Genomic DNA, 25,724 nt, shown 5'->3' on the forward strand with positions numbered 1-25,724 from the left:
AAGTGACTGGAGTTCAGACGTGTGCTCTTCCGATCTAAAATAAAAAATCACCTTACTCTACCATCCAAAAATAGGCAAAATTCAAGAGATTGTAATTTCGTCAAAAATGATCGTATCGAGATGATCAAAAAAGCATTTTACAGCTTGAAATCTCTACTTTCCAAATCGATACTTTAGAAAACGATCTTACTAACGATGTTTCATGGAGTTAGACTGATAGAAAAGGAGACCCGACGAATCTTAAAATTTTTTACAAACTTTGACAAGTTCCATGGCGCGAATTAAAAATCGCATGCAAATGCAGTTTTCAGCTTTCGAAAGAGTGAATCTTTATCTTTAATTTGCTTTTTTGTTGAGCGTTGTACGATTTTTTTTCACCGAGTTATTCAACATTGAAGTAAAAAGCCATTTTTGCTTCAATATTGAATAACTCGATGACTAAAAATATATCTCTAATATATAGGTATCTCTAAATGTGATAGGTTGATCGCAGCAGCCGATTTCCGAGGAACTGGGACAGGACAAATAAAGATTTCAATGTAAAGGGTAAGAGACAACAAACATGTACAGATTCTTTTAAGAATAAACATATAATCGAATATATTTTATAAATAATTAAAAGTGCGAATGCAGTATTATTTTCTTCAATTTAACTCTTTTGCAATCTTTAAGAATGAGTTTTGCAATTACTCGTTTCCTAAAATAAAAATTAAGTTTTGTTTATAAAAAAAAATATATATATATAAAATAAAGATAAGAAAAAAAGAAAATAAGAAAGAAAATATATATAAATATATATAAAATAAAGATAAGAAACGGATAAATATGAACAGTAGAAACTTTTACAATTTTCACACATTTGTAAAGCACAGAGTTACAGACTCGAACCACGTCAAATAAGTAAAACCAAAAAATCGTGGACATAGCACGGAACAGAACCAAAAAGCGTGCATGCAGCACGTTATCCGTCGGGACCGTCGGGATGTATGTAGAATGACTAAGTAGTTCGCATGCACATTTCGTATCACATAGAGTCACTAGTGGACTACTAAAAACACCACGGGCATGTCCGTTTCTCTCTGGCGTGCGTATGCGGGTGCGTGCGTGTTCCCTTCATCTATCTCACGGTGAAATACCGCGTCCTCATTATTCCTCGTTCTCGTTCCGCTATCGCCGGCCAATGTGAGCATGTGTGTTCCCACGCGCGAACGGTTCCCACGCACGCTCGGCGCAACGGGACGGCCGTCGCTAGGTGTCAAACGACTCTAATGTCATCGCCACCGCGAGAGAGTCGGCACGTAAGATCCAGGTATGGGGAAGACCACGAGGGTAGTCGTTTGCGGGATGAAAGGCGTTGGTAAGACCGCCCTGCTGGAGCAGCTCGTCTACGGGAACATCGACGCGAAGACGGTACGTGCTTAGGTTATGTCATATGTATGGGGGTGTCCCCTCGCGCGTCCGTCTTGCGCGGGACCTCGAGGAACTGTAATCACTGAAATTTTCAATCAAACCCGCAGGAAATTCATCCCACAATCGAGGACATCTACGTCGCCAACATTGAGACTGATCGGGGCACAAAGGAGAAGGTCAGGTTCTACGACACGGCCGGGCTCGAATCTCTGCAGAGCAATGTAAATAATCAGCAGCTTCCACGACACTATCTCGGCTTCGCCGACGGTTACGTCCTGGTGTACGACACCGGCAAGCCGGAATCTCTAGACGTGCTCTTTCCCCTGAAGAAGGACATCGACAAGAATAAGGATAAGAAGGAGATAACTGTGATCGTGATTGGCAATCGGGTGACCAGGACCGATGCCGCGTTGAGTAGCTTAGAGAATACCGTGAGCAAAGCGACCAACTGGTGCGCCAGGGAGAAGGTCAAGCATTACGAGGTGAACGTCATGGATAGACCCACCCTGTTCGAGGCGTTCATGCATCTGTCGTCCAAGCTGAATCCTCCCGCTAACAAGAGTACATTTCCGCAATTGAGCATGGGCAGGAAGACGGTCAGGGCCGAGGCGCAGTGATGGCTCGCTTTGGAAATTTAATTAACGTCGCATCTAGATAGTCGCATGCGCGAGGTCCCTCGTGAATTTTGTACTCAGGTATAATGTATTTAATGAATGGCTGTAAGCCGCAATGCAAATATGCTTCGAGATCTCAGTAATGGTATTGTATTTCCCTGTGGTGGAGTATGTGATATTAGGCTTGAAATGGGATAAATGGACTTTGAACCATGATAGTATGTACTTAAGATATCAACAACTTTACTAATTCAAAGTCTTGTTTAATATACCATTTAATACAACTAATCAAATTAAATAAAATTAAAAGCTGCTAAAATACATATTTATCAAATTTTACTTTGTGATTATTATATTGTTATTTTAAAGACTTTTAATCACTTAAATATATGATATAAAAGTTTGAATGAATCTTTCTCTAAAGATTCATGTACTTAAATCACTCGAGAGTACTGAAACTATGATAAAAGCGCAATACTTGTAAAAACAATACTGTACTTATTTTAATTACAGTTATTGCGATTATATTAATAATAATAAATTATTATTTGTACAATAAAAATGTTAAAACAAATTAATGTTATTAATGAATGTGAATGTCGCATTTTCTTCGAGCCGCTTCACCATTTTATAGGTTCGTTTAATTTTCGCAGACTTAGTGCCGTTTTAAATACTCGATCCCACAGTTCGCTGGTAACTCCAAATCCTGCAAGGAACAATGATTAGTTCGCTGTATATTTTAATAGCAATTCGCATTAATTACCTTGATTGTGATGGATAAAATGATGATAGTTGTGTCTTCTTTTCATCTTGTATAGATACGAGTCTGCTGTCGGCGCGCCATTGTGCAAATAATAGTGCATTAAATCGTAACACAAATATCCTATAAGTGGATACATTTAGTTATGGATGTTCGAAGTTATTTTTTTTTCAGTATATCATATAATAAAATTTATGAATATTTAAATACTATACCTATCATACTACCAACGGCGACAAAATGAGCCTGAGAAAATAAGCTCTTATAAACTGGCCAAAGAATTGTTATCACAAATAAACTGAACGTGGGTGGGAATACCAGTCTTCGTTCATCCATTGGTGCCTATTGACACAACTTTCACATGTAATCGGCAGAATTAATACATACCTATTTAATTTAAAGCATCTGTGGAAAGATCTCACCTTGTGGTGACTTCCATGGAACATGAAATGCAGAGTAATCAGCCATTTCGAATCATCCGGTGGTTTAAAATGAAATACTTTTCGATGAAGGACATATTCCGCAACAGTCCAGATAAACAGTCCCAGAACGACAGACGGTACGATACTTTTAAAAGATGTTGTAATCGCTGAAAGAAAACGCTCGTAAACACACGTAACGATGGAGTATATATTTAGAAACATTTTCATGTATATTACTCTATTGTTTTTTTTGCTGTAAAAATTCCGTATAATGAATTACCGGTGTTTGTTGAAATATGTAAAACGCAGCCCATATAAAGGAAATACGTAATTATGGGTACCCAAACGATTGGCACCATATACCACGGCGTGATCGACAGTATCTCTAAAATGTCCGATTGGAAATATCGAATTGGCCGATCTACTGGTAGATTTACCCACTCCCAATATCGATCGCCCATATAGCCCACCTGCCATAAGAGGGGCGCGTCCCAGTTTACTAGATTCTGAAATAAAGCATATAATTTTCGTGAACGATAATTTTTTTTATTGTTAATTTACTTAACACGCAACCATCTTGGCTTTACCTTTCGAGCTTACCTATGTGTATTTTTTTTTTTTTTTCATTTATTTGTAAGCGTGAAGTATCGTAAAAAGCAACCGGCTGATATCGCGAAACCACACATCTGCGGTTTTTTACCGACTTATCTTAACATTTTGTTATCTGCACGTAGTGAATGTACGTTTCGTAGAACTGAGATAAACTCGGAGATAAACCAATCCTACTAGATAAATCGGACATGTTACGTGCAAATCGTTTGAATATCGTTTTATTTTTAACGACTACAAAAATATCTTTGTATATAATTTAATTATTTTTCACGATTGTTTTTAAATAGAATTACATTTGTTATTTTATACGCACATAACAGAAAAAAATGTATTTAAATAATCAGAATATATACATATCGAATATAAAATATATTCAACAATTCAGATTAATTCACACGGCACGCGCGGCGCGCGCATAAAATTATAAAGCTGCATCTACTAAAAAGATCCAGTACGAATTATAAATTATTAATCTGATTGTTTAAAGTATCTTTAACATCCAGATGTGCGAATATAATATAATACAGCGTGCGTATATATAATAATTTTGTTTAATAATATAAATGTTCACATTACTTCTCATTTATAAATTATATATAATACAACGTGCGCGTATATAATAATTTTGTTTAATATAAATAATATAAATATAAATGTTCATTATTTCTCATTTATAAATTACTCACTTCGCACTCGTTGTATCTCTCTTGGTGTTTCAGAGCGAATTCTTCGAGAAGATAGTAGGCGGACTTAGAATGAGGATATTTTGCTAACTCGCCATCCATGGCGCGATCCTTGAAACGTATGAGCGTGTTTTTCCCCCCGGGATGATTTTTCAGGAAATTGTAAATATTGTAAACGCGATCGCGATATTTGACGAGAAACTCCGTCGATTCTCTTCGCGACGTGTCGTCGCCATCGCGATCATCTTCCGTTACTTTTGCGCGAACCGCGCCAGTGTCATTCATTTTAAAAACGTTACCATCTAGGCTCTCGGAGTGACAAGTACTATCGTGGTTTTTACGCCGACGAGCAGCCATGTCGGAAGGCGTAAAAAAAAATGAAAGAAACGAGCTACGCGCGTGATGTAAGACTCGATGCGCACCGTGCACTCCAGTGCATTCTACTAAATAGCTGACGTTATGTGACTCGGTAATTCACTGTAACAGATAAGATTTTGCCGTGTATGTTACGTGGGAGGGCTCGATGATCGCATTATATCTCGTAAACAGCGACACTATCGTACCGAAAGTGGTATCGCGACGATAATCAAGATTACTATTTGTATGTATGTAATGAAAAGATACGAAATATCTGTATACCTATATATCGCATAACTGAGATACGTAATATCTGTATACCTACACATCGAAGCCACGCTAATCCATTCCGAAATGTTGAGTGCGATAAGGTATAAACGTATACGTTCGCGAAATAGTCAATCAATCGTCGAGGTCTTAAAATCAAGAAATATTGAGTTCAGTTATATCAATAAATTTCAAATCTTTATATATAAATATTAAAACTTTGAGGTTTAAAAATTTTATAATATTTAAATGAGTCTTTTTCGTTACGAATTTGTAACCGTCCAGGTAGAACGCGGAATTCAAATGATATTCATGACTTTATTTGTTACTTATAAGTGATAAATAAATATTTATGAGATGACGTCCTTATGATATTATGACTTCTGTATTGTCCACGTGGATGTTTCTCTCGAATAAAATCTTTTTGTAGAATCGCGAATCCCTTAAAAAATACGTATTAGAATTTCAAACGCGAACGCCTTTTTACGTAACATCGTATAATGCAATTCCACATCTGTATAGAGGAATGTAAAACATTAACGATAATAGAACACAACGCAATTTTCGGCAATAAATAAGCTTTTATTTAAACGCTTTGAATTTTGTGTACACTGTGTCCTAGTAAATGTTTAAAGTATCAGTCGCTAAAAGTATTACGACGATGCTCAAGTTCGAGGACAAATTACAATTTGAGCACCCGCGCTATCAAAAATCGTACATAGTGTGTCGAGCAATTAAATAGTTAAATACAATATACGGAAGTACTCATTTACTATCGAAATCGATCTTGTCGCACTAAAGTAGTTATCAATTACGTATACGAACCTAACGAACGAAGGTATAACACTCGCGCGTATAACTCTCGTAATATATTTACACGTAACTTAAGAAAATTTTGCTGGGTATATAGAGGGAATCTCATTTTTTCTTTTCGAGGAGTGCACGTAACTGAATTTCAGCGACCTAAGACAGGACTATTCAACATTAATTATATCATTTTATATAACTATATGTACATATCACTTCGAGGAATTACCGAGCGCGTGTCGGGACACAAACGGCTTAAGCGAAATTCGAATGTATACTGACAATGAAACGGGTAGAGGAGTGTTCTCTGTGTTTAACGGTGCCATTTTTAAAATATTTTGCCCGATAAGAAGCTAGGCCAAAAACGGTATTTAAAGTTAAACAACCGGTTGATAACGTGAAACCGCACACATCTGCGGGTTTTTTCGACTTGTCTTCCAGACATTTAATACTGAAGAGGCCAAATTATTATTATTTAATACTTATTTTGTTAAAAGCACTGTTTATTAGGACTTTTAACAAAATAACGCAGCAAAGATCAAGTTGCATGCTTGGTGTTTGCTGGGAAGTAATTATTTGGCCTTTTTTAGTATTAAATTTCTACAGGGATTATCTTAACAAAGTTTATTATTTTGTTATGTAATGATTGTACAGTTCGTCCATTTCGTATTTAAATCTTTGAAATGTTAAATCGTCGGGAGGACGATTTTGTTTATAATTTGTAATTTACAAACATACGCGGAGAGTTTCAAGAAAAAGGAATGTCGCATGATTGCAGATACTCCTTAATCCTTAACAAGTAACGTGGAAGAAGTTGACACAATTAGTAATGAGGGATCTTTCTCTTTCTTTCTCTCTCATGCACACACGCATGCACGCACGCATGCATAATACAGATTTCTTACTTGTTTGTTAGATCTGTTTCGAATGGTTCCCTTGAACCTAATGTTGAATGTAATTACTTTTATTAGTTTTCTAAGACATTTAGGAACATAAAAAAATAGGAGTTAAGAAATTATTGTATTAAGATTAATTTCAATTGTAATTAATTATTCATTCTGCAAACGAGAGCTAAAACATAAAATTCAAGTATGATATATCTGAAATGTTCTATATATTTTGGATTAATGATCAATATTACAATTAATTTTTTAAATTCAAAGCAATATAGTGATTGTGAACAAAAATACTTTTCAGTTTCGCAAAATTAAAAATAAAGTTTCTCGATTTTTCGCGAAGCAGTAGAAAGAATAAAAACCATCTCTCCTGAATGACGAAAATTTAATCGAAATTCAACAAAATAGAAATAATTAATTTTATTACGTTCTTTTATAGTGAGGAGAAGTAACATCGTTTCTTCTGCATTTTCTAATTTTCTTGCAATATTCATGTTTGCAATGAAATTAATGGCACTTCCGACAATTAATTATAATGTAGATAAAATTTAAATAATAATTAATCATGTGTCATCACAATTTTAGATATCTGATACTTCTCGCGATCTGATCATAATAAAATAAAGAAATAATAGATTATATTGATGAAAAAAAAGAAAAACTTGATTCGATCTTCAAAATAATAAATACATTATTTATATTTAACGCGAACTGTTCAAAGCTATGATATATATTAAATTAATTAATGATAAAATTAACTTAATAATACAAACGCGATGTAATCTTTTCACATCTGGGATGATGCAGGACGACCACGGACGGTATATGACTTTAAAATGTAAATATGTGAATAATAGCGTTTAACAAAAACTCGCAATACTGCGTCGCCTATTTTACATTTAGCCGACGTTATCTCGAATTTTTTCGAAACGATGGGTAATTATCGCTTATCAACTCATATTTGTAGAAAAAAAGAATAATTTGCGCAACGGTCTAGTTATGTCCCGTTCTAACGTAAATGTCTATATAACTAGTAGGTAAAGCTAGCGTCCTTCGTGCGCGAAGAGGACAGTATGCTTTTAGAAAATAGGGAAGAAAGTAAACAGATATACGGATGTATGCGTCGTCACTATATTCTAAGCGATTCGAAAAATAGGTATCTCACGAGGTATCAATTTAGATGCGATTTGTGTGGCGTAACGCCACGAGTTATTATTTACAAATGGCACACACGCGTTACGCATTCGTTACGCATCGAATTCGTAATGTCATTAATATAATGATCTCCCGATCGCTCCTATTTTACATAATACACTCAACTCCGTTATAGTATCAACTCCGTTGCAATCTCGGCGCAGGCCTGGTGACGCGCCCGCTCGCGCACAGTACCAATCACTAATTTGACCTTCTGTCGCGGTGAATTAATCCCGGTACTGCGTACGTGCCAAGCTGATTCGTGCGATTAATCGATCGGAGTTTAAAGTATATACAATATAAATGAGACAGAGGATGATCAATGGGTGGCGTTTCTCCCGCGTGGCTTGGATCGCATCCCTGCGCGTATATAAACACATACGAGGGGAATACCTTTGTACGACGATGGCGAACGCGACGATTTTTTTCCCGTAATTTTCTCTATTATTGACATTACGGTTATTCGACCGGCGTTTTTACATCAATATGTATCATCACATTGTATCTCACGGACGAAAACTTAGGGAGTGAGGGGAAGGTGGGTTTGGCATACCGCGACCACACCGTTGATCATCCGTCCTATATAGCGCGAAAAATCGGCATATAATATTTCCGTACCCAAAATAGCTGGACCAGCCAAACGATGCTGAGCGCCCCGCGCGAGAGGGGGCTTCCCGAAAGAAAAATCTGTTCAATCTTCGCAATAGAGCGTCAGGCGCTTCCGCGCGCATCATTTCTATAAATGAGCGCGAGGGATCTCTCATGCAACACAATGCCAAGTTTAATCTACCAGCATATCCTGCACCGGTAATATTTTATCGAAATGTCACAATGGCTCCGCGCAAAATTAACAAGACGTTTCGTTTTCCTTGGCAAAATTAAAAACATTAAAGAAATCTGAGGTGTCATCTCTGACATTTCCTATACAGTAGTTAAATTAATCCGCAGTTTCCGGTAGATATCATGCAGTTAACGATAACTGCGTATAGAAATAAAAAATGATTTTTATGACGACTTAGAATCAGTAGGGTTACAGTTACTCTTTCTTACGCAACATACAATTCCATCAATTATCAATTATAAAAACGTTATTTATGCATTTTTAATCGTTTGCCGAACTGAACGCCGAACGTATTAGAATTATTAGATAATGCAGATCCAATCGATCGTGTTTCCCTTCCATCTCTCTCTCTCTATGAGGGATACAGAAATAATTAATTTTTTGTTTTAATCAAATATGTAAAAATATATACGTATTTTCTTAGATTGTATTATATACATACGTATAAAAGTTTATGTTTTTCAAGTCTAATTGTAAGCACATATCATACACTTATAAATGTGCTTGTAATGTAATATAAATACAGATTAACACATCTCTTTTTCGTCTTCTAAAAGTAGAAGGTAATTTTCTGTTAATGCTAATTACTAAGTGAACTTGCTGAAATCCATTTAAATTAAAGAAAATTAATTCATTTAGTGCCTGAACGTCTATTTCTTTGTGGAATATTTTTGGAAGCAAAATCGATCAATTCTGATCTGCGTAATCAATTCATCAATTCGTGACATGCGGAAGGTAGAACCTCGGAGGAATCGAAAGTACACATATTACACCGGGACCATATAGAAAGCAGTAAACAAATCAGCTACGTTTGGCTAACAATTCGACACTACCGTTGAATTTTATTGTCTAGTCTCTCCGACCGTCTCACACTCTTCCGTAGATCAAAACTACTGATCTATTTTTAAAAAAATCGCGTTTAATTAAAATCGAATTGACACGGACGAAATCAAGGATCCCATGTCCGATCGTCTCCATATCACGCGATACTAAAAAGCCAGAACGTTCTATTCTCTTCGCTACTTTTTTTTTTATAGTCCGCTATACATAGTCTAGCCGTAATCCACCTGATGATTCGCGATTTTATCTGGAAGTGTGATACAACGACGGTAAAGCTTGAACACCGAACCGTCGTGACGCAAATTGGTCGTTCTTTTGCGCTACACCTCTAAAATGTATTTCCGTATTACATATTGCTTTTAGTGGCGTCGCGATCCGACAAATTGAGCTCGATTTATTGGTGAATTATTCGTGATTTACCCTATATCCATTTAACGCAAAGGTTTACGTATATATATATATATATATATATACACGAGACGAACGATCGACGCATCCTACTTTTCGGGCAAGCGAACAATAAGCGAACGCGAATCTTCCCACGTTTTAAATTCTAGAAATTTTATCGCCTCGAACGCGGTACATTATTATTAGCGTTCGATTCGCGTTCGATGCGACTCGCTCGTTATCGGGATACATTAGAAAGAGTTTTAAATAACTTCGAGTGCTCGCTGTTCATTTGTTGTCCATTTGCTCAATATATTCGATTTTAAAGACGCACAGCGTCCTGAGATATCGATAATTATAGATATATAAGGACTAATTTTTTTTAAATCTTTACGTCAAATGTAAAGATTTAAAATAAAATTTGATATTTCAGAATTGGTGTAAATAAATTCTTCAAATCTACAATCTTTCAAATCAGAAATGATCAAAAATCATGGTAAGATTATTTATATATATATATATATATATATATAACGAATTTATATATAATTATAAACATAAATATATATATGTATATACATATATGTGTATAAAGTATAATATTTTATATATACCCAGACAACAAAATGCTAGCAGTATGCCAGCAGTATCCCGGTAAATTCAATCACGATTGTAGAGCACAGAAACACAGCAGAAATCATGCACGATGTACTTTCGCAAAGTTATATCAAAAATATGGCAAAAATACAACCTGACATGTTAGATACTAGCGGCAGAAATATAACAGAAATCATGCACAATGTGCTGTCACGACGTAACTTTATTTTATGATAACAAATCGTGCTATACGTTTCTGCCATATTTTTTTTATTACTTCAGACAACAGCACGATTTCTGCTACGTTTCTGCTGTTACGATTTGCTTGCAAGTAAGCTTGGTTTCTAATAACAATCTGCTAACACGTCTTGGTGTTAATGTCATTCTCAATTTCAGTTTATGTACTTACTTTTTGCTGCTGTACTATGCTAATACGTAAATGCTCAAATTTTGTTCTTTTAATGCCAGCAATTTCTATTGAATTTTTATAGCATTTTTTCTAGCATGTTATGATGAAAGACCTGCTTGTTTTCCAATACATTTTTATTAAACAATGAAAACAGCAAATTATGCTTGGCTATAATTCTACTAACATAATATGCAACACATTTATAATACGTGCTCTTGGCAAGTTTGGCTATCTGGGTATATTCTTTCTTAAGATCTAATTTTCTGTTAATTAATAACTCTAAAACAAAATAAATATTTTGTTTATGCATGGATATACCTTATGTAATAATACAGAGAATAAATTTACACCACAAATTCTGATCGTAATTAAACCAATTTAGGTCGTTATATATGTATAATCTGACATCACCGTTTACTGCTCGTGAACAACCGAAAGAGGTCTCGCTGATTATGCTGTTTTTAAAAGTTCATCACTTCCATTTTAAAAGCCCTACCCTTCATCGCTTTGTTAGCCATTTTATTCATAGACGGTGCGGCATTCGTATCATCATCGCTATTAATGTCCTCGTCTTCTTCCGGGAAGTCTTCGAGTCGATCGTGATATTCGTCGAGCTGAAAATTAGAAAATTCATAACATGTTACATATATATTTATTAAACTGTGAATTAAATCAGCTAAGAGATTTAGAGGCCGCAATCTTGACTTTTGAAATAAAAGTACAGCGTGAAAATAATTACTCTTTTTAATCGCAGTTTGCAGACTTGCAAGTAGTAAGAATTATCTATTCAAATCTGAAAACCGCATGTAAAAAGAGGAGCTGTTTCAATTTCAATCACCAAGATCGTATAAGGCCTTGCCAAAAATCGAAAGGTTCAGTATCATAAGTTATCTAGATTTTGCATAAACTTCTGTTCAGCTTCCGCATTCATCACCACATAAGAATAAAAAAAACAAATAGCACGTGCCTCTAAACAGAAGCTATTTATGAGCTTCCGATTCCCAAGAGTTATAAACTTTTAACTCACTCGATCGAGGAATCGTAAATAGCTTCTAACTTCTAAGCTGTTTGCTTTCTTATTTCCGCATGATGAAAAGACTAGCTGAACAAGGACTTTAGAACGCGATCTGTATAAATGCATAATTTAATAGTTGACAGACCACTTACAATTCTCAACCGATCAATTGTACTGTCCTATACATACACGAGCGTTTCTGGTGAAGCTTCATTCCTGGTGAAGCATAACGTGAATCCTGATGGGAATTGTGGACTGTCATGTTTGACATGCTAACTGAATCAAATTTCGGGACGGGACACATACTTACCAAAAGCAAGCATGCTGATTTATTGCATTCATGAAGTGTTTATATTTCATAATTTTTTATAGCAATAATTTGACTTATATAAATATGTCCCTAATAGCAAAATGATAGCTTGCAAATTGGCAGAAAATTTAATCAGAATTTTATATCAAAATCGATGCCATCTGTGTCCTCGTCATTATGCTGATGTTTTGCTTGCAAAACTTGCTGCTCATAAAATGAGAGCAAAATAGCGCCAAAAACCGTGCAAATTCTATTGGAATAATTTAACAACAAACAGATGACAAAAACCGAGCAAAAATATGCATGGCACAATACGACGTCAACAATCTTGAGCAAAACTTTTTTTTGCGCATTTGATTACACAATGATTACACAATGATTACTTAGCTCATTTTCGCGTAATTCACAGACAATTATTATCAGACATATATTTAAGCCATTTAAATAATACCTTTAAGTATCTTTAAATATCTTTAAATGGTCGTCTTATATTTCCGCTTTTCGAATTTAATGTTATTCTCTTACATGGTCTATAGTTCAATTTATTATTGAAATAAATTTTTCTAAATTAACATATTATTTAATATATAATAATAATTACAATTAATAATATAATATATAGAATTTAAATTAATTATAATTTAATATACCTGTGTGGGAATATATTAAATTATATTTGAAATGATGAATATATTATAATTGAAATGAGGTGTTGCGCTCGATTCTTTGGAGTTTCAGATTCGGTGCAGCGTGAGATTCACACTATATATGTATATGTTTTTCTTGAAATAAATGGTTTTCAAATCATTTAATTATATATGAAAACTAAAAAAATGCTTTATTTAAATGCTGTATTTAAAGGTATTTAGTGATATTAAAAAAAAAGTCAGATAATTGAGTTACGTAAAGCAAGCTTTTGCTCGATATTTGCTGACATATTGTGCCGTGGATATTCTTTTTCGGTTTTTGCCATCTATTTGCTGTTAGATCATGTCAGCAAATCTTGTACGGTTTTTGACGCAAGATTTGCTGCGATTTTATAAGCAGCAAGTTTTGTTACATTTCTCTTGCCATTTTGCAAACATCAATTTAATTAACGAATGGCGCATCACATTTGTTGCCTCTCTGTCAAAGAAATTTGTTGCAGAACGCTTGGCAAAATACGTTTCTTTCAGTTAACTAGGATTTAGTTAACCACAATTATTTCTCTACTGTGCAATTTGCAGAATTAATTTGTATTAATTTCTGTGTCGATCATAAATTTCATTGATTTGAAAATATAAGATGAGGCTATATTAAATACGATATATTTGACGTAAATTGAAAAATATATAAACAGACGTATTTTAAATTTAAAATATTTTATATTAGCGTAAATTGTTTTTGTGAAAAATAATTCCGGCAAAGATTTTAATATTATTGTATTTCTTTTATTTTTTGAAAGTTTGTCCATCTTACTTTACTTTGGAATCTAATCATGCATTCTGTGGATGATGGATGATGATATATTTTGTCGCGAGGAGCGTATTAGATTTATTTAAAAGAGTCGGCATTCTTTAATTTATTAAATCGTGCAGTTTAAATTAATCGCGATTTTCAAACTGGATGAGTACGATTTATCGTATAAAAGGGGGAGATAGAAAATCAGGAGACTGGATGAGACAATTTATCGCGGTAAAAAGGGGGAGATGGAAAGTCAGAAGGAGACAGAAACTAGAAACACGATGACATGCCTGTACGCTGACACGTGCTACACGTGTGACACGGGATGAATGCACTAGGAGTAACATTCAGAGAGGATGCATTCTCAAAAATTGCTATACTGCGAACTCACGTGTAACGGGTAGTTACGGAGGTGTCGAGTAATCGACGTTACCACAGACAGAATGGATGCTTATCTACAACTGCAGATTGTACGTTCAATTGTGAGTGACCTAAAGTGACGTCACGTACGCACGCTTAATTGGCTCACCATGAGGAACGGCTTGCGCAACAACTTGGAAGAATTGACATAAGCAACATCGCGTGTTTTACGCGTCTGTTTTTTTTTTATTCGCGCAAGGCCACGCTGCTGATCAAACGGCATGACATATAATACGTTAGCCCGTGGTGCGTTAATTAAGCTATACTCCGTTCGAACGGACTGTGTCTCGGGAGAGGTACAGTACGCTACTTGGTTACGAAACAATTATTTTGGGGGAAGGAATAACGCTACTCATCTTATACTAAACAATTAGCTGAAAAGGGGAAGAGGTAACGTGCGTTCGTTTATCTTCGAGTCGTCCAATGGACCGTCTGTCGTCGCGAACTTTACACACATTCCATCACAAGCCACAAAACGTTACTTTCGCGGACGGTATTTTCCTCCGCGTGAACTTCCATTTGCTACACAAACTTTCAAAGTAACCCATTGGGTTTCTACGTATAAATTATATATGGGTTACGATCGCAACCGACAAGCTGTGCTACTCACATCAACGTCGCCCATCATCTCCTTGGTAGAAACAGTGGTATCGATACGTCGAATACTGCCTTGATGTATGTCCACGTCGAGTTTCACCAATTGGAACCGACGTAAAAGGAAAACGATCGGAATCGGAGCGATACCCGCGAGAATGATGACGACGGCGATGCCCAGCACCCAGCCAGGATAACTCGTGGGCACTGTCTCACCCTGAAAGCAGAACGGAAATATTATGAATTAAAATAATAACGATACGATTATACAAAAGATAAAATTGTATAAAAGATTATGTATATATCTGGTCCCTAAGCAGAATGGCAGAATGAAATGGCTTAAAATCTTAAGATTTGTTTTATTTATGACTTAAAGTCATTATCTTTAATAACGCACAAAAACTGTTTTGTGTCTCAAGTCTTAAATTAAAAAGCGATTCTGCTTGTAACTCGTAAAAACTACTATGTAGTAACAAAAGTATTACTAACCACATTTATTTTAACAATACAATAAAGTTATACGTATAATAAAGGTATGTAACGTCATAATAAAGATATGTAATAATAAATAATATTAACGTTAATTAATATTAACTTTTAACTTGTTGTTAATTCGCTTAATCTAGTCTAATCCTTATCTCATTCCTAAAAATGGTAAGGTAACAATTATATTTTGCTTTTATGATTAAAATTGAATTAGTCCAAAGTAGATAGATTTAGGTAAATTAATTCCAAGTAAAAAGCATACACAAATATTAATTAACATGGACATTATTTACTATTACCTAAAACTATACCTTTGTTATATGCATAAAAATAAAATTAGGTATCATTACTAATATAATACTTTTGTTATTATAGTTTGTAATTACTAATTAATTACATATTACACTTATTTTAATTATAAAAAAATATATGTGTTATTTTACCATTCTTAGAAAAAACATAAGATTACATTAGATTAGGTAAATTAACAAATAAAAAATTAATAATAAACAATTAATCAAAAGATTTCTAGATTTAATCAACATTTGAAATATCTTCGGCTAGTGGGAATCGGCGAAGTAATTATTGCGCAGTATTTTGTAAAAAAGATAAATTAATATCAATAAACCATTGCAATATATATATTTAGACGTTTCGGCCTAGACTTGGGGCCATCTTCAATATTAAAAATCTCAGTCAGGTTTGATAGGAGAGTCAAACTTGAACGCAGTCGTAACGAGTAACGTAACAAGTGGGTGAGGTTTCCGGATAGCATCATCCCAAGACTCGCAATGTCAACAATAACAAATATATAGGCGCTCTTTATCAATTATGGTCACAATATAAAATATATAAAAGTCAGTCATATAATAGTAAAAATGTCACGTTAAATGTCCATATTTCCGTACGTCCAAAATTAAAGATTTTTAATTTTAAGAGTTGAGATACAAAATAGTTATCGTGCGTTCCTATATATAGACAAAGATTTATGTTATAAAACTTGTTGAGTTTATAACTCATCGTCAGTCATTCTGCTTAAAACCTTTTGATTATATAATTTAGTGCATAATCTCACCGTTGTCGCATTCCATGCCGAGTATTGCGGTTTCTTGATGAACATGGAAATGACGCTACACAGAAGGATGCCGACCATTATTACAGGAGCGAGAAATCGCCACGTGATTTGCCAGTAAGGTCCAGGTTTATATCCGGTCATCTCTTCGATGTCCTTCGTAAATCTGCACAGATACATTCGCGCGATTAATCCCGTTAATCGATTTCACTTCTTCACTTGGAAAGAGGAGAGCCCCAAATCACGGAACGCTCGACTTACTTTTCGTGGCCGTACACGCAGATCACGGAGAGCATTTCCATCAGGGCGACTATAACGAGCCCGATAGTGCCGGCGAAGCTGTCAAACATCTTCAGCCAGTATTCCCCAGCGCCGGTACAGAAGATGAGCCCCATGAAAAAGCATATGACGCAGACAACTCCTGCAGTCGCAAGTGACTCGATTAAAACGGATATGTTTTTACCAGTGGATTTTTCTTTGACGACAGATCGACGAATCGCGCTCACCTGTCATGTATTGCTTCTTTATTCTCTTGAAGAGATCAATGTCGAAGATTACGCAGAGCATACCCTCGAGTAGTCCGATTTGCGAGCCCAGACCGAGGGCGAGGAGCATCATGAAGAAGATGCAAGACCAAAACGGCGCGCCCGGCAATTCGACGATCGCCTGCGTGAATATGATGAAAGCCAGTCCGGTGCCCTCGGCGGCCTATGTGCGAAAAGGATTATCACATTAATTAATTATTTCATGAGCGTACGACGCCTAACGTAATTCGTAAGTTGGAGTATCATCGCTCACGTTGTCCAATTCCTTGCTGAGACTACACTCTTTTATGGCGAGAGCGGAGGAGTTGTAGGCGGAGGAACTTATAAAGTGTTCGTAGTCCTCGAGATCCTTGAACGGGGTCGAATTAGCCAACAACCCATGCTGTATCAGGATGTCACTCGCGCTAAAATAAAAACGATTTAACATATCTTCTGTGTCCCCCTGTTCTTCGTCAACGATCAGTATATCCCATCCCGTCCCGTTTGTGACTCGATCCCTCCCGTTTCTAAATGCTGAATCATCGACACGTCTGACACTTGCAGTCTAATTAAATTAAACCGCGGCTATTAAGTGTACATTAATAATGCGATCGATTTTTGCAGTTCAATTTCAAGTATTATTAACACAAAGTGCTATACGTTATTAATGTAACTTTCTCTTTTATACAATTTAATTTAATTAAGACCTCTGCCGACATGCGTTATTACTATGCATTGATAATATAATACAATTGTAAAAAAGCGTCGACACGCGTGTCTTCTATCCCGAACAAGTGGCAACAGCTGTCATATGGTCGTTTAAAGACATATCTCCGCAGCCGTGGACGATTCTTTTCTCACTACCCTCCTCGCGTTGGCGATTTTAGAAACGATGGCCGCGCTTGCGGTCGCATTACCTGACGACGCACTTGTCCACGTTTGACATTGCCTTGAACCCCAAAATGGCGAAAATGACAACGCTCGCGTAAATGGCAGTAAACGCGTTGCACACGCTCACCAGGATCACGTCCCTCACGCAGTTGTTGTTGGGCGTATTGTAGCTGCCGAACGCGATCAGGGAGCCGAACGCCAACCCGAAGCTATAGAAGACCTGGGTCGCCGCGTCAAGCCAGACCATGGGTTCCAACAATTTCTCGACCTTGAACGGAAAAAAAAAGGTAAAGCAAATGTCACATCTAAACGCCCGGCGTTTCGCTCGCTCGCAATGTTTTTTCTTCAATAAGGTCAACCGCGGATCGGAATCGATCGTCACCTTTGGCGTGTACATGTGCGCCAGCCCGGCGCTCGCACCCTTCAACGTTATTCCGCGGATGAAAAAGATGGTCAGCACGAGATATGGGAACATGGACGTGAAGTATACCACCTGGAAGAAAGGACGGTTCGTTGAATAACGGAAGAATGGCAATCTCTTCAATTAATTCTAATATTAGATAATACGGACGTATATCGAAGAAATCGATTTTGATCTATCTTGAGCTTACTTTGCCGGACGACTGTATTCCCTTCATGACGATGAAAAACACAACGATCCAGCTGAGCAAGAGGCAGAGTACGATCCACCATTTGAGACCTTGGCCGTCATCGATGGACGGTGCCGCGTCCAAAGTCGTCCTGTACCAAAAATACGCGGTCTCCGAACTCCTGACACATTCCTCCACCGGTTTCCCGTCCAATTCCGGGCATCTTGCCCACGGCAGTGATTCCTAAATTGCGTCAGAATATACAAATAGATGTTCAATATACAGGCTTTAACGGGCACACTGTTATTGCGTTGTAAAAGCTCAAAAGCCGAAGCTGCACTTTGAGCGCTGAATTGAGAGAGCGACATTGTGTGACGAGATTTACATATTATAGCTCCCTCATGCAATTTATGTATAATAATGTCTCTACTGTAACGATACAATGCAAAATTGCTAATTATTTACAAAAAATTGACATACTTACGCCAAATTTGATCGTGACAGCCTGAAACATGAACAAAAAAAAAAGATATATAATATATCATTAATAGTTGACAAAATTACGGAAAATATTAAGGGAATCCTATAAGGTCGTCTATTTTATCGAATGCTTCGATTAAATGCATCGATTATTTTTTTTAACAAGTATTTTTCTAACTGCCTTTACAGATTTTAAAATTCTTTCCTACAATTTTGTATAGTATAAATGATAATGTAACCCAAACGACTTTATGCCAAAAACGAAAAAAAGGTGAAAAATTACAGTTTTGTTATCGGCTTCTAGCATCAACTCGTAAAAATGCTTTGTATAAAAGTTTTACACTTTGTACGTGTAAAACAATTTTAGTTTAGACTAAGGGTAACATAAAAGAACAGTACTGTGCTTTTAGATATGAGTTAAAAACCTTAATATAAAAGTTTTTATTGCTTAAAAAATCGTTACGATATGTGCAATATTGATGTGGTAATAAACACATCGATTATTATACACAATATCAATATCACAGGCATATGCATAAATCATAAAACAGCGAGTAGTGTTTTGAGGTTTGATCTCCAGTTTAGCATATATTTACGAGGACGCCATTAAACTATATTTAAATGTAATATTCTGTACATTTTGATTATTGCTATATAATCATTTAAATATCGCTTATAAAAAATTTTAATTAGTAAATATTAAATACTAAAATCTTTTTAATTTTTGCTAAAAAATTTCTTAATTTTTCTCCTTTGCAATTTTTTTTTTATGGTTGAGTCTCTATAGTACCTTTAATAGAGATGTAATTTTTATTGGAAGTACTGGCAGTTTTAAACACTTCATATAAGCAACGTCTTTCATTAACTATTTAAGTCTAAACTGCGGAATAGCGGAGAAGGGAGTCACTTAAGACGTCTCGACGTAGATTACTGTCGCGTCAATCGCGGTGCTACGAACCTTATCGATCTGCTTACCTCGAGCGAGTTGAAGAGGTAGTAGACGCACCAGGTAATAATTACGTTGTAGTAAAGCGCAACGAAAAACGTCACTATACACGACGCGATCCCTATGCCGCCTAGCCAAGGGTGTATTGTGTTCCAAACGCCCAGGGCACCCTGCCGCATACGTTGTCCGAGACCCAGCTCGATCAGGAAGAGGGGTACACCCTCCAGGATGAGCATCACGAAAAAAGGAATGAGGAAGGCACCTAAAACATTCGCAGGTTTTTGGCGTTATACAGACACCTGATATCAAAATTTCACCGGAAATTCTGTAATTTAATATTTGTATATAAATATAATTTTTTTAATCAAATCGTAATTTTTTGATTGCACGTCTCTTAGTTTGCCTATTAATTGAGTTAAATACAGATATTTTCGTTTCAATTATTTTCTACGTCACAATATCATCTCATCCGTTTTTTTGCGTTCCCGGCCCCTAACTAGGTCTTCTCTCCCTTTGCCTTTATAGATGTCTAGTTTCGCGGTCGTATACAGAGAGCTGGAGCGCCTTGTATTGATCGTGTAACCTAAGTCCTAACCCGTTCAGCCACTCTACCACACTCGGCGACTTTTTTGGTATTCATATACAAATTAGAACTCTAAAATCGCGGGTTGGAGAACGTTAAGAGATGCGTACAAGCAATGCAGTTGCGTACAGCAACAGTAACGTTTTTTAAGTCCAGTATAGCTGATTAATTCTATATTCTGATTGGAATCTCTTAAATTTTAACGTTATATATTTGCTTTACTATCTACTATATTGGCAGAAATAAAGGTTGCGAAAATTTGATGAGTAACAGCTCCGAAGAAATTGAAACGTGCGAAGAAATGGAGTGGATAATCGATTTCGATCGTGCGCGATTGCATTCGCAGACACGCAGGTCCTCACAGGAGCTTTCTAATAACACGATGTTGCGGTAATTGACGCGTCGTTTAACACCTAAATGGCCCGTAACCCAAGCTCTCTGTGTTTAAAGCCGCGCTATTACGTTATATAGAGCCGCGAACCACAGCGGCAGATGTTAGGCGGTCGCGTGTTTTCTGTTATACACACAGTAGTATGGATCGATTGATGGGCGTTCGGCGACGCGGACGCGGACGCGGACGCGTTACGAGGCGCAACGAGGAAATTTCCATTGAAAGCCGAGCCTCCGGCTCGTTTAGCCTAAAGACGTGCGTAATCCACGTGCGGCTGAAAATCGTGAAATTCAATCGACAGTGGTCTTGCGTAATTTTTTGCGTCAGTGGCTGCGCCGGTGTAACAATTAAACGTCAATCAGCAATTAACGAGGTTCGGCAGATTTATAAATTTAGCAAACGGTTTTTTAATTATATATAACAAAACAATTAATCCAAGTAGTTGTACTCTCTAAATTTTCTAGAGTGAATCTCACTCCAAAAGAGTGAAATCTCACTCCAAAAGAGCGAAAATATTGTCACTCGGCTACTTGAGTGGCAGTATTTTCACTCTTTAGAGTGAAATTTCACTCCAAAAAAAAAGAGTAAGTAGAAGCCTTTGGATTTCTCTCGTCTCAAATCTATAATCGCCTTTCGAAGAATATAGATCTACGACCGGTATCGCGTGTTATCTATATCAGCGTCCGAAATTGAATCCGGGCGAAATCACGGCGCTATTTAATTCGGGATCTCGCTCGCAAGTGGGGTGCCTGGTACTTTCGGGCGAAGGTATTACCCTACCGGCGAAACCGAGGTAGAGACGTTAGAGCGGCACGATAATCTGGTAATTGGAAACTCGATCTGCGCAGTTGTCGGATAGTAACCGATATGATTTCGGCGTGCATAAACTCCGGCGTCATAATCACGCGAGGGCCCACCCTCGTGCACCTCTCTCGTGACCTACCTCCGCGAAAATAGACGTATGTTAAATAGCCGTGTGCCCGCGTGATTGATAAGAAGGGCTGCCTCCGCCGAAATGGCGAGCTTAAAATAATTCAAGATAGACGGGTGAAATTTCACACACTGCAGGTTCTAACGCGCGCCGCGGTATTTTCCGCTCGAAAAATTCGCGCCCCGCGTAAAATCTGTTTGAATTTTCCCTCGTTAATTTGCAGCGTTACGATGTCGCACATATACGCCTCACTCATATTTCACTAAACAGAACGCTACATTATTGATACTTTATATCTATGGTATTTGCATTTGGTCGACCCTTCGACGTTACGTTGAATTAAATCAGGTGAAACCTTGAACAAACTTTATCTCGATGAATAACATATGTTTCCTTCGCGTGTCGACTCGGTATTATTTTATTTCATTTGTCGCGATATTTCTAACGCATCGAATATTGATATAATATATCCAAATTACACGGATTTCTAATATTTCTGTAACGCATTTTTTTTTTACAACATACGTAAAACGATGTGATTATAAATGCAACGCTCATGTTTCCTCTCGAGAAGATTGATTAACTTCCACTTTTATGTGGCGACGAAGAGTCTATAGACTCTTGCGCGAGTATACCTTTCATTATAGGTACATATATCGCTACGTTACCACGCAAAAAAGTGCTTTTAATAAAAAGATGATACGCTAGCGACGTAAAGCAAATGCCCTCGCCGTCGTCTCTCGATTAAACGTAGAATAATCGAGGAACGGCTAATTAAAGCGAAGTCACGACTTATTACAAAAATCTGTTAGAAGAAAATAATTTATCACAATAAGAAGACGACTTGATACACGATATTTGTTTGTAAAAATAAAACACCGGTGGAGAGTAAAAGTAAAAAATATTTGAATCTCAACGCCATTTAGAGGTACCGTGTTTTAAAAATAGAACTGGGTCAAATAAATTCGAACGGAACTGAAGAGTTAATGAAACTTGAATGAGTCGCGGGCGCGGTTAAACCATTCGTCGTGAGTTATAACACCGCAAAACTTGAGAGATTCGGTATACTAAATTAATTTTTCAGTTTGCCGCGGGGGGGGGGGTGCCAGTAAGTGCTTTATTGTGTATATCAGTATATTAAATGAAAACTCCGAAGAAAAATGAAAAAAGATGAGCGAAAGAGAGAAATGGTATCTTCAGCTGATTCGATAGTAAGCGCGATTTATTACGAAAGTTTTGTAATATCTGCCGGGCGCGTAATATTATAACGTCCCTGAAATTGATCGATAGGAAAATGCGTCTCTAAGGACGCGGGAGCACGCGAAATATTTCGTCGCAGTTATATTTAACCTCGGCGGTGGAACTGTGGGATACCTGAAAATAGTCGTTGACTAGTATAGCCATGCGCTTATGCCGGCTCCACTGCCCTCATATCGAGCAGCCTTGTCCTTGCTCTTTTTCGCTTTACATCCGACATCGGTCGAGACCGATGACGGCCGTAAGTTGCAAAAACTATTTCCAATTGCCGCATGCAACTTTACGGCATACATACGTTTGACGTGCGTCAACACCTGTCGTATATATCAAGTAGCCCGATGTAAATAATTCGAATAAACAAATTTTATGCACTTTTCGGAAACCTGACGCATTATTCAAATTTTTTTCCGCGTATCGTATAGTCTTCTCGGAAGGTAAGTAAACGATCGAAAAGAAAATCTATATTAGACAAGTATGACATAAAATTCTCAACAATTTTGATCTTATTAACGACGATTAATTCTCAAGATTTCGATCTTATTAACGTGTATGCAGAAATTTAACAACCTTCTAATTTCACAGAATTCGTAATTTCATTACGATAACATTTTCGATACTATATTTATCATCAATGCTTTTCTTAGGCAAATATAATCTTGCAAGCGGTATAGACACTGTCGCTGTATTTTACAGCGTTTATACGTGAAAAAAAAACGCGCTGCAGCTTGACGCGCTGCATCAACGTGGTTGCTGCATGAGAGATATGTATATCTCTGTAATACATGTAGACATTATAGATGTGCGCGTATATACACATGAGAAAGTGGAGTTTACCTAGATACCCGTCGACACGCACATGGTTCAAGAACACCCCGAGGTGCCGCCTGCTGCACGAAGGTCGTAAAAATAAAAACACACACAGCTTACCGGTAACACACACCAAGCGGATGATATACGTTAAAATTATATATATATATATATATCCATGCTCTACATTTATAAACAAATTGGTTCGAATTTTATCGTATACATTTAACGCTGGTAATTTTACACCCTTATATCTGCGCGCCCGGCCCTACTGACACTCACCACCTCCGTTCTGTTGGCACAGATAAGGAAACCTCCAGATATTGCCCAGGCCGACGCTGTATCCGATAATACTGAGAAAGAATTGCATCTTCCCGCTCCATGCCGCCCTGTTGTCCTCCTTCGTATCCTGGCCAACATTTTGACTTCCCGTCGCCACGATCGTCACATTGTGATGGACGGGTTGGCGGTGGTTGTTCAAGGGAGCCAGCTCGTGCCCATTTCTTCCGGTCTCGGCTACCATTCTCCCGTGGGGTCCTCGATGGGTGTACACAAAGGAATCGACCGCTCCTCCCGGCGAGATGGTGTAACTTAATTGAGATCTTTAATACACTCTTCGTGTTTGTTTGTTTGCCAAGCTCGCACCGGCGCGACTTCCGCGCGGTACCACTTCTCCTCTCCACTTCCTGCCTGCGTCCGATAATTTCCTTTTTCTCGTGCACACACACGTACGCACATATGCACACAACACACGAACACACCCGAATCTCCTTCCCTGTCAATTATCGATATGATTTGGCAGAAACACGTGTACCTTCGCGCGAGCTTCGCGAACTCCTTATACCGATACCACTATATCACTCTACCACCGCCGCGCTGTTCGTCGATTTCAGCGGACAAGCGGACGAGCGGGCGGTTACGTATAGCAATAACGGGGATAACAATAACGTTAATAACAATAACAACAATAGCAGCAACAGTAGTTATCTCTTCACTATTCTATTTCGTAATTCAACAGCGCCCGCACTATCGCGTCCGAAAAAAAATACCGAGATCGGGCTTTTCCCTCCGCGAAAAGTAATCGGTAACAATTTTTTTTTTTCTTAAATATATTACACTCCTCCTCTATGACGTAAGGAATGGTCTCTTATCCGAGTTCGTCCCTTTCTGATACGTGTGTGTCCCGATGGTACTTCTTATTGACTGTTTGTGGACGCATACGCGGCCGCGTACGCGGAACGGGCTGCGGCAGGATGGCAAAGGTGCGAGGTACAAGGAAGGATACGTCATAGGATAGGCTAGGACCTATTCGCGAAACCGAGTGGGTGGCACGTAGGTGACCCGATAAAAATCGAGCGCCGGCTGACGCGACGTTACGAGGGAATCCGTGGGTCACGTGCTACAGTCCTCCCGCCTGTCGAAGGATATTGACGGTCGACGGGGTTTGAGGGATGACGCGGGTTTTCAGTACGCGCTTATTTGACATTGATAGGAAGAAACGATCAGCAGCGTGTCGCGAGGGGATCGCGGCGCACCTAACGTTTTTTTACGTTTGGAAGCAATCGTAGCGTGAAAAACGGGGTGAGAGAGGGAGCGAATGAAAGTACGCGTGTCGTTAATAGCCGCTGTCGGGACGAAATATCGATCGATCCTCCGCGCGGAAGCGAGATACCGAAATGAGGGAGAGCGTTAGAGAGAAGGAGAAAAAAGAGCGAGAAAGAGAGACGGAGAAAGAAGACAGAGAGAGAGAGAGAGAGAGAGAGAGAAAGACAGAGAGAAAAGGATGAAAGAAAGAGGGACGAGACTCTCTAATTTCTGGGAGCTTCTCGGAGCAACGGCGACACGATGTTTTGGAGTAAAGTAGCTCGATTTTTCACAGAGGGTGTTC

General features: G+C 37.6%; 3 protein-coding genes across 5 annotated transcripts; 1 reads left to right on the top strand and 2 right to left on the bottom strand.

Annotated features, from left to right (window-relative positions):
• Nucleotides 1-1,021: 1,021 nt before the first annotated feature.
• On the top strand, nt 1,022-2,363 carry LOC105452591 (NF-kappa-B inhibitor-interacting Ras-like protein). Its single transcript, XM_011693850.1, has 2 exons — nt 1,022-1,410; nt 1,518-2,363. Exons 1-2 carry the CDS (start codon nt 1,312-1,314, stop codon nt 2,025-2,027), a joined length of 609 nt encoding a protein of 202 aa, XP_011692152.1. The 5' UTR covers nt 1,022-1,311; the 3' UTR covers nt 2,028-2,363.
• LOC105452590 (fatty acid 2-hydroxylase) lies at nt 2,272-10,848 on the bottom strand. Of its 3 annotated transcripts, none has more exons than XM_011693849.1 (7): nt 10,705-10,848; nt 4,505-4,978; nt 3,487-3,712; nt 3,207-3,373; nt 3,000-3,126; nt 2,788-2,907; nt 2,272-2,730 (listed from the first exon to the last, which is right to left on the bottom strand). In XM_011693849.1, exons 2-7 carry the CDS (start codon nt 4,856-4,858, stop codon nt 2,645-2,647), a joined length of 1,080 nt encoding a protein of 359 aa, XP_011692151.1. In that variant the 5' UTR covers nt 4,859-4,978; nt 10,705-10,848; the 3' UTR covers nt 2,272-2,644. The 3 variants fall into 3 exon arrangements, with proteins under 3 accessions (XP_011692151.1, XP_011692149.1, XP_011692150.1); XM_011693847.1 differs by lacking the exon at nt 10,705-10,848 and adding an exon at nt 5,951-7,507; XM_011693848.1 differs by lacking the exon at nt 10,705-10,848 and adding an exon at nt 5,184-5,204.
• A 364-nt stretch (nt 10,849-11,212) lies between these two features.
• Nucleotides 11,213-25,593, bottom strand: LOC105452592 (sodium- and chloride-dependent transporter XTRP3). Its single transcript, XM_011693851.1, has 12 exons — nt 24,119-25,593; nt 19,897-20,129; nt 18,926-18,946; nt 18,463-18,684; nt 18,234-18,344; nt 17,878-18,119; nt 17,235-17,385; nt 16,943-17,144; nt 16,698-16,857; nt 16,440-16,602; nt 14,895-15,095; nt 11,213-11,710 (listed from the first exon to the last, which is right to left on the bottom strand). Exons 1-12 carry the CDS (start codon nt 24,357-24,359, stop codon nt 11,558-11,560), a joined length of 2,100 nt encoding a protein of 699 aa, XP_011692153.1. The 5' UTR covers nt 24,360-25,593; the 3' UTR covers nt 11,213-11,557.
• Nucleotides 25,594-25,724: the final 131 nt, after the last annotated feature.

The sequence above is a fragment of the Wasmannia auropunctata genome, unplaced genomic scaffold (genome assembly GCF_000956235.1).
Source record: "Wasmannia auropunctata unplaced genomic scaffold, wasmannia.A_1.0 LD336028.1, whole genome shotgun sequence".
In the NCBI taxonomy this organism is placed as follows: Eukaryota; Metazoa; Arthropoda; class Insecta; order Hymenoptera; family Formicidae; genus Wasmannia; species Wasmannia auropunctata.

Bases quoted from the DNA above. Each gene is read 5' to 3' on its own strand.
- LOC105452591 (XM_011693850.1), top strand. From the start codon at position 1,312: ATGGGGAAGACCACGAGGGTAGTCGTTTGCGGGATGAAAGGCGTTGGT. The intron at 1,411-1,517 runs GTACGTGCTTAG...TCAAACCCGCAG, and splicing joins GGAACATCGACGCGAAGACG to GAAATTCATCCCACAATCGA.
- LOC105452590 (XM_011693849.1), bottom strand. From the start codon at position 4,858: ATGGCTGCTCGTCGGCGTAAAAACCACGATAGTACTTGTCACTCCGAG. The intron at 3,127-3,206 runs GTGAGATCTTTC...TTGTGTCAATAG, and splicing joins TCCATGGAAGTCACCACAAG to GCACCAATGGATGAACGAAG. The intron at 2,908-2,999 runs GTATAGTATTTA...ATCCACTTATAG, and splicing joins CGCCGTTGGTAGTATGATAG to GATATTTGTGTTACGATTTA.
- LOC105452592 (XM_011693851.1), bottom strand. From the start codon at position 24,359: ATGGTAGCCGAGACCGGAAGAAATGGGCACGAGCTGGCTCCCTTGAAC. The intron at 20,130-24,118 runs GTGAGTGTCAGT...CGAATGTTTTAG, and splicing joins GTGCCAACAGAACGGAGGTG to GTGCCTTCCTCATTCCTTTT. The intron at 17,145-17,234 runs GTGAGCGATGAT...TTTCGCACATAG, and splicing joins TCAGCAAGGAATTGGACAAC to GCCGCCGAGGGCACCGGACT.